Source organism: Heloderma suspectum, chromosome 11 (genome assembly GCF_057233095.1).
Source record: "Heloderma suspectum isolate Gila_16-S chromosome 11, 16-S_ref, whole genome shotgun sequence".
Lineage (NCBI taxonomy): Eukaryota > Metazoa > Chordata > Lepidosauria > Squamata > Helodermatidae > Heloderma > Heloderma suspectum.
The window spans coordinates 39,898,127-39,910,224 of record NC_139468.1 but is presented as its reverse complement, the minus strand read 5'-3'; the positions used below and the strand labels follow the sequence as shown (position 1 = coordinate 39,910,224).

Here is a 12,098-nt window from a genome sequence, read left to right as displayed (position 1 = left end):
AGAAAAAGCCATCAGCCAAATTAGGGCCCCATGATTAGGGCATGCAGACCAATGATCTGCATGCTGTCTCAGTGTGAAAAATGGGATCATGGGAAGGGTGTCTGCCAGTGAAAAAACCAAGGTGGCTGTTCCCTAGGCACAAGGATCAGGTTCCTAGCAGCAGGACAATTCAAAGTGAGGCTTGCAAACAGCCACTCCCCTAGGACAATTAAAAATTGTCCCTTCGGCAACTAGGCACAGAAACTTCTATAAACTGGAAAAGACATTCAAGTGGCTGGCTACCTGAATGACATGTGTAGGCAGGCAGATTATTAAAAATATTTGAGGACTAGTAACCTTCAGGGATTTGCTCAGAAAGCTGGTATAGTGTAATGGCTAAGAGATCAAGCTACAGATACAGTAGCCCTCACATCAAGCCTCCACCATGACTTCCCTAGGGGGCCTTAGGAAAGCCCCTGCCTCTCCCTCTGCCCAACCTGCAACATGGGAACAAAACTGACCTACCTTACAAGATTGTTGCAAGGTTTGTGCAACGTAATGTATGTGAAATGCTTTGAACACTAAGATGTACTGTATAAATGCTCGTTAATGATTACAAGGCTGTTTCAACTTCAAAATGCAAGTATCCCATGCAAGCGAAGGCTATCTGGACTACAGAGGGTCCTTGGACCAGGACAGCAGGGAAGCAAGGCAGGGAACTGGAGCACTGTGAGGCACTTCATGAGTGTGAATCAGAGGTCTTCCCTTCTCCCTGAAGATGTCAGGAGACAGGCCTCAGCCATTTATGATATAAACCTGACACACCTGAGAAGAATGTAAAGGCCTGATCATAAAGAAAGCTGGGTCTAAAGTCAAGGAAAGAGTTCAAAGTGTATTTCCGCTTGTGCAGCATTTCTAAAACCTGGATTTATAACCTTTTGCAACGCTTCCTTTGCATAATAAAGCACGAGTTCCCTTGGCAGCCAAACATGTCATTTCCCAACACACCCTGCTCACTATCAGAAAAAAACTCTGCTGAATAATCAACCTGGGAAGACCGCATGCATATCCCAGAGGAGGGGGCCTGCTGCTCTAATGAGCTGGCAACTGTTATGCAGTAACAACAACCAGACCGGAAGTGAGATCAGTGGATGCAACATCCCGGTTGCTAGAAGAGAGCACAGTCGTGAAGCAAGGAGCTGCAATAACATTTCCTACAGCACCAAACAAGTCGGTGCCAACCTGGAAAAAGCGGCGCTTTCTTCAGTCAACTTTGTTTTCACACCGATTAAAAGAGCTTTGCTTGTCTTTGGTGATGCTGCTGCTACTCAATGTTTCTTCAGAAATTAGTTCATAACTCCTTTAACTCTCCATATTCAGCCATTTCTAGGCAGGCTACCACCACCCTTCAGCTCAGCCTAGATAAAGGCTTACATTCCTTTACCCGATAAGAACCGAACAACTCACAGCACCACCACTCCTCCTCCTCCTCCTAAAGAGACAAACATTCCAGACTGAAGTCAACCTGCTCTATCCTACAGGAGAATGAACCCCAAACCTATTGTACATTTTTTAAAAATTTAACCATTAAGTTTTCCCATTCCCCCACCCCCAAATTAAGTAACAACTGGAAACTGAGGTTTATACATTAAATAAGTTGCTCTCTGGTTGAAAAGTCCTGCCTCTTTACCAACCACTTCCTCTATTTCAAAGAACAAAATAAAAAAGAAATGGAGGAACAAAAAGTCAGAGGAAAACCACAGAGAAAAGACAACAGAGAAATTTCAAAGAAGAAATTTCACACAAGGACAAAACCAAAAACCCCAAGAGGTCAAGGGGAAGTCAATCTCAGAACGTGAAATATTCTTCCAGAAGGAGGAGAGTCTCTCCCAACATTAAGTAAAATGGGCAGCTCACAAAGAAAAAGAAAAATTAACTACCACCATAGGGTTATTCATTACCATAGTTACTGGAGGTCCCATTCACAGAACCAAGTCACCACGATACCAGGCACTGTTGGGGCAGAAATGTAGAAAATACACCAGCTTGGATGACACACACACACACACACACACACACACGGCGGCCAGATTCTACAACAAGCAGAAGGCTGACATTGCTACTGCTTCCCAATGCCTGCTTTTTCAGCACTCTGTGTCACCCTTTCACTCCTCGAGGGCATCCAATAGCAGTCCCAAGTTCTGCCTTCCCCATTTTTTAAAAAAGATGTTTTGTTTCAAAATGCAAAGTCCTGTTTTTATGTCCAACAGAGAAAGAGTGGGGGTGGGGTAGGAGCTGAATCTGTCATTTAGGTCCATGTTCTTTCCTACATTTCTGCTCCAATGAACTGCAGCAATAATGTTGTGTTCAGGCAGATACCTCCTCTTTTAGTCTACAATTAGCCATGTCAACTGAGTAGATCCTTTATAGCATTATACTTTTGAGTAGCACATGCTGTAAATAAACAAGGGAAGGCAGCTGCCTTCAGGCTCTCTTGAATTTGCACTGGTGTCTGGCTGATCACAGTTGGAAACAGAATAGGGCTACTAGAGGGATCTTTTTGGTCTGATCTAGCAGGGTTCTTCTTATATTCAACACATACCTGCCAGCATTCCTTACTTGATGTTAAATGCCCCATTGATTTTACCCCCACACACCCCTGAACAATTTGGTTTCACTAATTGGGCAGCTGGCATTTTCCACACCCTGTCTAGAAAAGGCTCTTGCCCTCCCAACGAGAGGAGGGGACAAAACCTTCAGTTCAAGATTCTTTCATAGAGTCTCAACCTCAGCTTGGCAAATATAAATGCTGCTGTTTAAAGCAGGAAAGGGCAGAAGAGTGCGCATAATCTACTGCTGAACCACTGGCTAATTTCCGGTGGACTACAGTCTCTAGTCAGCCATACCTTGTGTTCTACGAGGCATATCACACACACACACACACACACTTACTTTGTTGTCACTACCAGGAAACAAACAGGATGTGTCTTGGTGGGCTACAAGTTGCACAGACCTCATCAACTGCTGCACGGCTTGTGGCCTACCAAGATGTGAATGTTGGTTGCCAAGAAGTTTTGCAAGGAATGCTGGACTAGGTAGTCTCTGGTCTGACCCTGCAAAGCATTTGTGATGTTCTCAAGCAATAGCACGAACTCAAGAGCTGGTTCCTACAGACAGGCTACGCTCTGTTAGGCTTTTTAAATTGCGCACTCCTATTTATTATCCTATCTTTCTCCCAAGAAGGTCCCGCCCCTCCCTTTTATCTTCACAACAGCCCCGTGAGGTAGGTGCGTCTGAGCGATCATGACTGACCCAAGGTCACCCAGGGATCTCCGCGGCCGAGCGGGGATTTCAACCCGGCTCTCTCTAGTCCGAGCCATTTTAGAAGCACCGGGGGCTGCCCAGCGGGGCCGTCGTTCAGAAGCAGCAGCCCCTGCCGCACGGCCGTCTGAACAAGCCTACACCGCCCTGCGAGCCCAGGCGCGGGGGGGGGCTGGGGGGGCCGCTGTCAAAGAAACGGGCGGCCGGGCCCACGCAGTACCTCACGACACCCGGCGAGACGAGCTCTGCCGCCCCAGCACGGCTCTCACGGCCATCACAGCCACGGAATAACGCGCTCCGCGCGGGGGGGGGGCTTCTTGTCGAGGGGGGGTGGGTATTTGGAGGGGAGGGGAGGGGGGCCAGCGCCGGGGAGGAGGGAGGGAAGGTCTCAGGCCCACCTTTGAAGAGGTAGTCGTACTCGTCGTCGCGGGAGCCCCCCATGATGTCGGCGGCGGCTACTCCGGCCTCTCAGCTCACAAGGAAGCGACAGCCAGAGCCAACGGGCCCCTCCCTGCTCCGGCTTCCTGCTCCTCCTCACGATCAGCCGCGCTCCGGTTCCGCCCACTAGCCGGCCCCTCTCTCTCTCTCTCTCCTTCCCGACCAAGGGCGACTTCCGGGGGCCGCCGTGTTCCGACCTCCAGAAACGCTTCCGGGTCACCGCCCGCTCGGACTGCTTTTCTCTGTGCGCGGGTGGGGCGGCTTCAGAGACGTCTATGACGACACTTCCGGTCTTCAGCAGAAAGGGAAGTAGCGGGGGGAGCAGCTGCCGCGAAGGCATAGAGAGGCACGGGAGGTAGAGCGCCTACTTCCGATGTGGAACTGAGCTTCCGGTCTAGAACTGAGTGGATTTTCCAAGGCAAAAGCAAGTGGAGTTTTCATCATAGAGTTGCCGAATGACAGAGCGGCGCCACTCTACGCCCGTAGAGAGTCATGGCCAACGGCGGCCTTCACTTTTTACCGAAAAGTCCGGCGGCGAATCGCTCGAGCGCTCGCCCCTCTTTCTGTGCTCCGAGCGGCCTTCCCCCGCAGATGGCGGCGAACAAACGGAAACCGGAACTCAAATCAGTGTGCGACTCTCGCCTTTTTTTACCTCTATGCAGCGTCGCGAAGGGCGGGGCACCCGGGGAGCGAAATGGGCCGCCTTAAAGGAGCCGCGCGAAGGGCTCGCGAGGGAAGGGGAGATGCCTCCGAGCATGTACAGAGCGCTCCCTGCCCCCGCCGTCCCCGAGGCCTGGCTCCTCTCTTGACACAAATCAGCCGACATCGCTGCGTCTGATCTCTAGCTGTATTTTATCTATTGGCCCAGGCCTGACTGCAGCTCCCGCCCGGAGCGCGCGAAGGGAGCAGCAGACGGGGAGGGCGCCCGAGAGCGCGTGCAGAGCGTGGACCGCCCGCCCCGCCCGCCCGGGCCCGTCTGTTCCGCTGCACGGCCGCTTCCCGCAGGGCCGGCTGTGGGACGCGCCCCGCCTGACCCGCGCGTCTGAGCGCCCCTCCGCTGCGTGTCGGGCGTCTGTAACGACTGGCCGCAGCAACGGCGCCTCCGCCTCCGCCCGGGCTTCGCGTCAGGCACGCAGCGGGCTGTCTCCGAGGAGAGAGCGGCCCCGCCTGCCCGCCCGCCCGCCCGCCGGCCCGCCCGCCCGCCGGCCGGCCGGCCGCCGCAGCCGCTGCTCGGCCGGCTCAGCGCAGAGCCCGTGGGCGGCGGCCGCGCACGTGCCGGGGCCTCCCCGCGGAGGCAGGGGAGCGCCCTCCGCGCGCGCTCCAGGCCGCACCCCGCGCCGCGCCCTGGAAACCCTGGCGCCGCAAGCAGCTTCCGGGCCGAGCCGCGAGCTCGGATCTGAACGCCGAGGCGCGCACGGCCCGGTGGGCCTCTGCCGCCGGCGCTTCCCCCTGGGAGTGCGCGTGCGGGCGCGCGTGCACGTGTCGCCCAGCTCCCGCCGCCTGCCCTCGCGTGTAACTGGTCTTCCTCCAGCCGTGGCTGGAAGGGCCTCGCAACGGCCCGCGCGCGCACGCAGTCGGTCCCCGGCCCCCGGCCGGGAAAGGCCGGCGAGCGTCCCCCGCGGCAGAGCAGGCCTCGCTGGGCCCTCGCGGAGGAAGGAGGCGCCGAGCAAACGAGGAGGTGGGACCTGCAAGGGTTTAGAGGCAGCGGTGGAAGCGTCGTCTCGAGGCGGTTCCATGGTGTAATGGTTAGCACTCTGGACTCTGAATCCAGCGATCCGAGTTCAAATCTCGGTGGAACCTGCGCCCTTCCTCTCCTTTTGCTCTTTAAGTGAACATCCTTAAATGAAAGCAGGTATCGCATGAGCACAGTTTGCTTTCGAATCACCAAAGCACTTACAAAAGAGAGCGCACTCGCATGAGTGTGGAGATCTCATAGAACAGCGAGGAAGTGTTGAGATATTGTGGGTTGCGCTTTCATTGTAATGCCTATTTTCATAAAAATCAGGATGGGTAAATATTCTCTTGCTGTTTCCTACAACTAACAATGTGGATCAGTTTCATCCCTTCACACCCTTAGAGACTGCAATTCTGCGCACACATATCCGAGACTAAACCCCGTGAGAGTTACTGCAGGGTAAATATGCACAGGGTTATGCTGCATGCACCCAAAATGTTCCATGGAAATACTGATGTCGGGTCAGGACATGGACTAAAGCCAACCTGGTCCTATACATCAGTCGGAGTAGGAAGAGCTGCAGGCAGCTCCCCCCACCCCTGCTAGAAAGAACACAGAGCTCCAGCCCACGGTTCCCTGGGATGGCCTCATCCATCAACCAGAGTACCAAGGCCACCGGGAGGGTGCACCCCACCTCCCAGGGGGAGCATCAGGGCAAGGGGGAGACCAGCCTACACGGGGCAGTGATGCATTTGCTTCCTTTGTCCTCTTTCCTCCCAATCCCTTTTCCTTTTGTGTCCTGTCTTTCGGACTGTAGCCTGAGGGCAGGGGCTGTCTTAATATTAACCTGTGTAAGCCACTCTGGGAGCCTTTTTCCAATGAAGAGTGGGGTAAAAATGCTCTAAATAAATACTAACAGAATTACAGCATTGAGATACATTGGTTCCTTCCCAATGGCGACTGAAATGCATTAAACCCAGAGTGATTGGATGCATACCCAGTGGGTTTCAGGCACCATTCACAAACAGGCAAACAAAAAGGTATTGCCTGTTCAAATGGCCATAGCAATGGGGACAGTGTAAAAGTTCTGGAACAGCCTGGAATGGACCCTTTGGCTGAAAGCAAGGAGGAGCTGAGGAACCTTATGACGAAGGCGAAAGAAGAAAGTGCGAAAGCTGGGTTGCAGTTAAACCTCAAAAAAACCAAGATTATGGCAACCAGCTGGATTTATAACTGGCAAATAGAGGGAGAAAACGTGGAGGCAGTGACAGACTTTGTCTTTCTAGGCGCAAAGATGACTGCAGACGCTGACTGCAGCCAGGAAATCAGAAGACATTTACTTCTTGGGAGGAGAGCAATGACAAATCTTGATAAAATAGTTAAGAGCAGAGACATCACGCTGACAACAAAGGTCTGCATAGTTAAAGCAATGGTATTCCCCGTAGTAACCTATGGCTGTGAGAGCTGGACCATAAGGAAGGCTGAGGGAAGGAAGAGAGATGCTTTTGAACTGTGGTGCTGGAGGAAAATTCTGAGAGTGCCTCGGACTGCAAGAAGATCAAACCAGTCCATACTCCAGGAAATCAAGCCAGACTTCTCACTTGAGGGAATGACATTAAGGGCAAAACTGAAGTACTTTGGCCACATAATTAGAAGACAGGATACCCTGGAGAAGAGGCTGATGCTAGGCAAGTGGAAGGCAAAAGGAAGAGGGGCTGACCAAGGGCAAGATGGATGGATGGATGATATTCTGGAGGTGACGGACTCGACCTTGGGGGAGCTGGGGGTGGCGACAGCCAACAGGAAGCTCTGGCATGGGCTGGTCCATGAAGTCACGAAGAGTTGGAAGCGACTGACTGGATAAACAACAACAAATGCCAAAAATAGTAACACGTATTAGAGACACCTGAGAACAATATTTTAGGACTAAAACCATTGCAATATTATATTGTTAACCCAAAATGCCCAGAACACACCGGGAACAGAATGGAATGGCCTGGAACAGACACTTCCAAATGAGCAAAATCAACCAGACTCACCAGTCACACATAACTGCATGGCAGGGATGCATTTGGCCACAAAACGCCCACAGGAACCACGTTCCAATACCTGTTCTATATTCAAGAAAAATGGCCCAGAACGGCAGCTTCCATGTGAGCCAACTCAGCTCAGCTCACCAGTCACACATAACTAGAATGTAATAAGCTACAAAAAGTCCACAGCAACCACGTTCCAATACTTGTTCCAGGCAATAGTCTGTATTCCAGAAAAACAGCCTGGAACGGCAGCTTCCATGTGAACCAACAGAACCCAGCTCACCAGCCGCTCATAACTACAAGGGACTGATGCAATAAGCCACAAAATATCCAGAGAAACCACCTTTCCGTAACCGTTCCAGGCAATAATCCGTATTCTGCAAAACAGACAGAACTGCAACTTCCAAGTGAGCCAAATTAGCCAAATTCATCAGTGACACATGATCAGATGGGCTTACAAAACATCCACAGAAACCACGTTTCAGTAGCTGTCCCATTTCCCCCAAAATGGCCTGGAATGACAACTTACGGGTGAGCCAAGTCAAACAAAATCACCAGTCGCACACGAATAGGTGGGATCGATATAATAAGCTACAAAACTTCAAAAGAAACTGCGTTTCAGTAACCATTCCAGCAATAGTCCATATTCCACAAAACGGCCCAGAACAGCAACTTCCAAGCAAGCCAAACCAACTAAATTTATAAGTTCCACATAACTATATGGGAGGGATGTAATTACCCAGAAAACATCCAGAGTAACCATGTTTCAGTAGCCCTCAGACTGGTGGTATTTGTCTAAGATCTCCCCACTCTCACCCTTGTTAACTGAGATTCCTTTAAATTAAAGGTTCTTCTGTATCCACCTCATGTGCTCTATTCAATAAGCAATAGTCCTTCCCATAGGTTCCTGTCCTAAACAATTAATAGTCTTATTTTGAAAGTAATTACGACAATCAATTCACACAAAGCAAACTGGTGAGGCTAAAAGATAAGTAACTTGCCCATAGGCATGCATACAGGGTGTGCCGGGTGTTAAGGTATGGATTGTGACATTATGCAATAAGCGCCGAGTTGTGTAAAGAGGTGCTGTAGAAATGTATAGGAAGCCACGTTTGTTCGCGGCATGCGTCCCCACTACCGTGCCACCGCATTACCATTGGTCCTCCCCCTCCGACTACTATTCTAGAAAATTCTTTGACTTATATAAGCGGCCGCAAAAAAGGGGGGGGATATTTTGTGTCTCATTTTTTAAATTTGTATTTGTAAGTAAAGTTTAGTTGTTAATTAAAAAAAATTCAGTTAAGTTTTAGTTTCTTTAGTCTGATGAATAAAAATAATGGCCTTTTTGACTGAGTATTCAATAAATGTTCGCCTTTAAAAAAACACTCCCTGGGTGCACACCGTAGTGAAAGGTTGAGTTCCAACACACACAAACACTCCTTTGAACCCAGAGTTTTCTACTCCAACAGCACACTCATTTTACAGATGGCAAACTCTTTCTTTCTGTCTCCCCGCCCCTCTTTATGGCAGCCAATTCCCTACCACCACCTCTTTCCCTCTTTCAGCCCAGATCAGTACACACGCTCTCTCTCTCTCTTTTCCACCCTGGATCCAATTATCTCTCTTTCTCAGACACAAGCCCGCCCCCCAGTACCCATCACACACACGCACACATACACACACATCTCCTTTCCCCTGCACCCTAGCCTCTGAAATTGGCTGCTCTTTCCACCCTCCGCTGTTGCTCTGCTGCCACCTCTGCTCCCTGCTGGTCTGCCCAGCCTTCCAGTTCCCAATAGTTGTTCCACCAGTCTTCCCAGCCCTCTGCCAGCCTCCCCAAGCCCCACGACCTTAGCTTCCCAGGCAGATCCTAAGGACAGAAGAGTTGTATCCCACGGCATAGCGATGCTTAGAGTAAACCCACTGAAATCAAAGGGACAAGTTCACTAGAATGCCCATTGTCAGGAACTCTTATCAGAATATTTTATATGATGTCTCAGTTTGTTTGTGCAACATGCATTAGAACTATACATTTTGGACTAGGCTAAGTGGTTGCGTTATTCACATGTAGGATTATAATCTTATGTGTCTTGTTCATTTGCTTGTAAGAGATACCCCAGAAACGCAATATATGTTTATTTTTTTTATCACGAACAGTCTAATCCCCAGAACAAGCACCAGAATTACATTAATTTAACTTCAATCTTTCTACACTACTTTTTCTTCCAAAGGGTTAACATTCATATCCCCAAACAGGTTAACAATAATATCCCCAGAACAAATACATGGTTGGTTGGGGCATGCTGGGAGTTGGAGGACTTTGTTCTGTCTAAATATGCATAGGATTGTGCTCTAAAAGTGTGTTACTTTAACTTCATCATGCCCCATTCACCCCATCCCCACAAACCCCATCCTCAAAAACAGGGTGATCTCACTTGGCCATATTAGCCTTCTGTAGTTTAAGGCATCTGTGGCAAATTGGACACTTGTTCACAAGTAGTGCCAATCTATACGTGCTTACCTGGAAGCAAGTCCCACTGAGTTCAATGGGACAGCTTCCAAGGCAAGTGAATATATGCTTGCAGCCTCCGTTATAAAATCCAACATTGCCCCCAGCCCAAAAAGAAAGAAAGAAAGATCATTACAGTGGAATTACCTCCTGGTAAGTGTGCATGAGATTGAAGCCTAAATTAAAAATAGTAGAACTGTTTGAATGTAATAAATGGAACTATGACCCATAAATATAACATCTAGCCAGCACTCCCCACAATTCTGTCTTCACAAACTGCCTTACAGGAAAAGATGAAAAGAGAATACACACACTCATCATAATGCAGGTGAAACGTAACTTCATTTATTTGTGATATTTATATACTGCAAAATATAATCCCTAAGCGGTTCACATAAAAATATTAAAATCATATTTAAAATACAATATCCAAAACACAACGTTAAAAACTGCCTGTAAGGAGGCAGTAGTGTGGCCACTCCTGAAGAAGCCCACGCTGGACCCAACAGTATCAGACAACTACTGCCCAGTCGCAAATACCCCTTTCCTGGGGAGGGTACCTGAGAGGGCCGTGGCGGAGCAACTGCAGGCACTCTTGGAGGATGCTGATTATCTAGACCCACTCCAGTCTGGGTTTCGATCTGGTTACGGAACTGAACCAGCCTTGGTCGCCCTGATGGATGGCCTTTATTGAGAGAGGGACAGGGGGAGTGCAGCCCTGTTAATTCTGCTCCATCTCTCATTGGCTTTTGATACCATCGACCATGGTGTCCCCCTGGATCAACTCCGTGGGAAAAGCACTGGAGGCACTGTGTTACAGTGGTTCCGGTCTTACCTGCAGGGTCCATTTCAGAGGGTGATATTGGGTGACCATTCCTCAGCCCCTTGGCAATTGAGCTGCAGGGTGCCTCAGGGCGCCATCTTGTCCCCAATGTTGTTTAACATCTATATGAAGCCGCTGGGAGCAGTCATGAAGGGATCTGGAGCTGAGTGCCATCAGTATGCTGATGACACGCAGCTCTGTCTCCCTGTGACATCTGAATCAGGAGAGGCTGTGCAAATCCTGGATCAGTGCCTAGACTCAGTAATGGGTTTGATGAGGGCCAGTAAATTGAAGCTGAATCCTGGCAAGACAGAAGCCCTGTGAGTGAGTGGTTCCCCCCGGAGATAGGCTCACTGCCTGTTCTGGATGGGGTTGTGCTGCCTCTGAAAGATCAGGTTCATAGCCTGGGAGTACTCCTAGATCCATCATTGTCACTGGAGGCCCAACTGGCTGCAGTGGCTTGGAGTGCCTTTTGCCAGCTTTAGCTGGTTTGCTAGCTATGGCCTCTCCTGGGCAGGGATAGCTTGGCCACGGTGGCACAATAACCTCAAGACTGGATTACTGCAATGTGCTCTATGTTGGGCTGCCCTTGAGGCTGGTCTGGAAGCTAGAGCTAATGCAGAATGAGGCAGCTCAGGCTGTTGTCAGGAGCAGCCCCTTTTCAGCATGTAACTCCTTTGCTGAGGGAATGGCATTGGCTGCCTACTCGCTACCAGGCCAGGTTTAAGGTATTAGTACTAGTGTACAAAGCCCTAAACAACTTGGGACCAGGATACATGAGAGAGTGTCCTCTGGCCCGGCTGGAGTCTACCCAGAGAAGAGCCTTTAGTGTGGTGGCCCCCTTCCTGTGGAACTCCCTTCAGAGGTCAGGCAGGCACCAACGTAGTGTTGCTTTTGGCGCCTCCTGAAGACATTGTTATTTCAAGAGGCCTTCCTTGAGTAACCAGCTGCAGTTTATTAAATTCAGAATTTGTTTCTTTTAAAATGTTTTGTTTTAACACAGTCTTTTATTCTTTTATCTTTGTTGTTCACTGCTCCAAAATCTTTTGATGTGGAGAGGTATATAAATATTGTTAAATAAATAAATAAATAACAATAATTCCAACTACAATAAAATAGTACAATATAAGGAGCAGCAACCTGGAGCAGCATGGTTAATTTAAGTACGACCTGGGGAAAGCCTGTGCGAACAAGTGGTTTTCATCATAGAATAGTAGGATTGGAAGGGGCCTATAAGACTCAGAAGACATTTGAAGGAGGCCACATTTTTGGCTTTCCAAACTGCACGGGGGAGGGTGTTCCAAAGGGCGGGGCGCA

General features: G+C 49.8%; 1 protein-coding gene and 1 non-coding gene across 2 annotated transcripts in view; one reads left to right on the top strand and one right to left on the bottom strand.

The window, feature by feature from the left end:
- Window positions 1-3,818, bottom strand: part of RAB11A (RAB11A, member RAS oncogene family) — a 28,105-nt gene extending 24,287 nt beyond the window's left edge. The window contains exon 1 of the mRNA XM_084817483.1: window positions 3,699-3,818. Within this exon, the coding sequence (XP_084673609.1) occupies window positions 3,699-3,741 (43 nt within the window). The 5' untranslated portion in view covers window positions 3,742-3,818. The remainder of the gene's footprint in view (window positions 1-3,698) is intronic.
- A 1,648-nt stretch (window positions 3,819-5,466) lies between these two features.
- TRNAQ-CUG (transfer RNA glutamine (anticodon CUG)) lies at window positions 5,467-5,538 on the top strand. Its single transcript has one exon. It is a non-coding gene; the product is annotated as a tRNA-Gln (tRNA).
- Window positions 5,539-12,098: the final 6,560 nt, after the last annotated feature.